Genomic DNA, 1,920 nt, shown 5'->3' on the forward strand with positions numbered 1-1,920 from the left:
TATCTTGCTCTATCAAAATCACACAAATTCATAAAATAAAATCAAGATAAACATAATAGAGATTTATTCTGTTGTATTGCGAATACACACTTTTATYGATCAAATTAGCAAAATTTATTAMAATACAAAAAAGTTTSGTTTAATTTCTATTTAGTGTTATAAAGATTTTTTTTTCTCAGTCATTGTATATACATTTAAAAAAAAAATTCAATCTTACACCTAACCATTTTAATCAGTAATCCACTAATCTTATAACATTTAATAATATGGATACCTATAAACCTTTACAAAAGGGTTGGCGAAGTAGACAATATCTRTACCATCACATGTTACAAAATCAAYAGATTATTGGTTAAATTGATGAAAAATRTATCATTTTATAGTTTTATAAAATATAAAATTTTAAAACTTTATTATTATATGGATTAAAATCTTTCTTAATATATTGGAGTTGTGTTTTGTGTTACTATAAGTATATAATAACATTTTTAGTAATTTTTTAATTACAATATACTACTAATTTTAAAAAATAAGATTAGTTATTAATTTTTAAATAGACCTCACTCTATCTAGGGAACTACCCATCCATCTCTTTCTTYTCTCTGTGTCAATCTCTAGGGAAAAAATGGATATGCAGTCAATTCCGGCAATAGCCATCGGCAGTACGGCGGTGGCAATCGCCCTTGGCCTTTTCTTCTGGTTCTTCAGACGCCATGTTCCTGATCACATCGATCATCCAAATCATCTTCCTTCTGTTCCTGGTACTGATCTACGTTTTTTAGATGCAATTTTTGCTTGTTCTAACTAACAATTAGGTCAAGTTCGTATTCATCAAATGCAATGAATTTTGGTTACGCTACAAACACAGCAGGCTTTGTTTGTTTTAGAATTTTGATTTGATCTGGATACCGATTTGGATGATGAGTGTGATTCGAAAATTTCAGAGGTGCCAGGGATACCGGTGTTGGGGAATTTACTGCAATTGAAGGAGAAGAAACCATACATGACTTTTACAAAATGGGCAGAAACTTATGGACCTATTTATTCGATTAGAACTGGAGCCATTTCCATGGTGGTTGTTAGTTCAAATGCTATCGCCAAGGAGGTAACTCTTTGCCCTTTTTTGCTGATATGATTGTAATTTTTGGCCAATCGCCATTTTCAGAAAAACTGTTCCAGTGATACTGACACAGATTTGGAATCAAACTCGAATTGTACAGAAAGATATGCAACCAACTCAAATATTGACTACATGGAAAACGTTGATTTTATGATATTTAAATAAAACTGAATAAAAACCGTTGTAGAATGGAAGTTTTTGTTTTATGAATATTACTTGTATAATTTATTTTAATAATTTAAATTAATTTTGTTGTTGATATTATATATTTTTGAAAATTTTAAATGTTTTTATTTTAATGAAATTTTATAATTTATGTGGAAGATGGTCTAAAGATCCCACTACTCATTGCTTTTGATCAAACCATCACTTTCATCAACTAACCATTTTTTAATTAAATGGTTCTCCAACGGCCTTTCTTTATTGGAGTGGTTTGATATCATTCAATTAAATGGTTTTTAGGGATTTGAATTTTATAAAAAGATTTAAAAATAAATAAATTATAGTGTTGATTTTTATCTCGGTAAGTGAGGATGACGATTCTTACCCTGGTAAGCGTTTACCCAGTAAATTGTTGCATTTGATATGTTTTAATGTACTAAAATCTTATGCATCAAAATAAATTATAGTGTTGACTCATATTGGTAAACATTTACCAGATAAACATTTAGATAAACGACTTGATAGTGTTTAGGGCATGATAGATACACCTCCCAAACAAAAAGACAAAAAATTTCGTGAGGATACCCATCCTTTCCGATCAATAACGACATTTTCAGTGCTTGATTTTGTATTCTCTT

The 1,920-nt window shown here is 29.3% G+C and overlaps 1 protein-coding gene across 1 annotated transcript in view; it reads left to right on the forward strand.

The window, feature by feature from the left end:
- Positions 1-596: 596 nt before the first annotated feature.
- Positions 597-1,920, forward strand: part of LOC112514541 (ent-kaurene oxidase, chloroplastic-like) — a 6,110-nt gene continuing 4,786 nt past the window's right edge. Inside the window, exons 1-2 of the mRNA XM_025121069.1 lie at positions 597-761; positions 945-1,105. Coding sequence (XP_024976837.1) covers positions 626-761; positions 945-1,105 — 297 coding nt within the window. The 5' untranslated portion in view covers positions 597-625. The remainder of the gene's footprint in view (positions 762-944; positions 1,106-1,920) is intronic.

This window comes from Cynara cardunculus (assembly GCF_001531365.2).
Source record: "Cynara cardunculus var. scolymus isolate 2C chromosome LG 6, CcrdV1, whole genome shotgun sequence".
Classification (NCBI taxonomy): domain Eukaryota; kingdom Viridiplantae; phylum Streptophyta; class Magnoliopsida; order Asterales; family Asteraceae; genus Cynara; species Cynara cardunculus.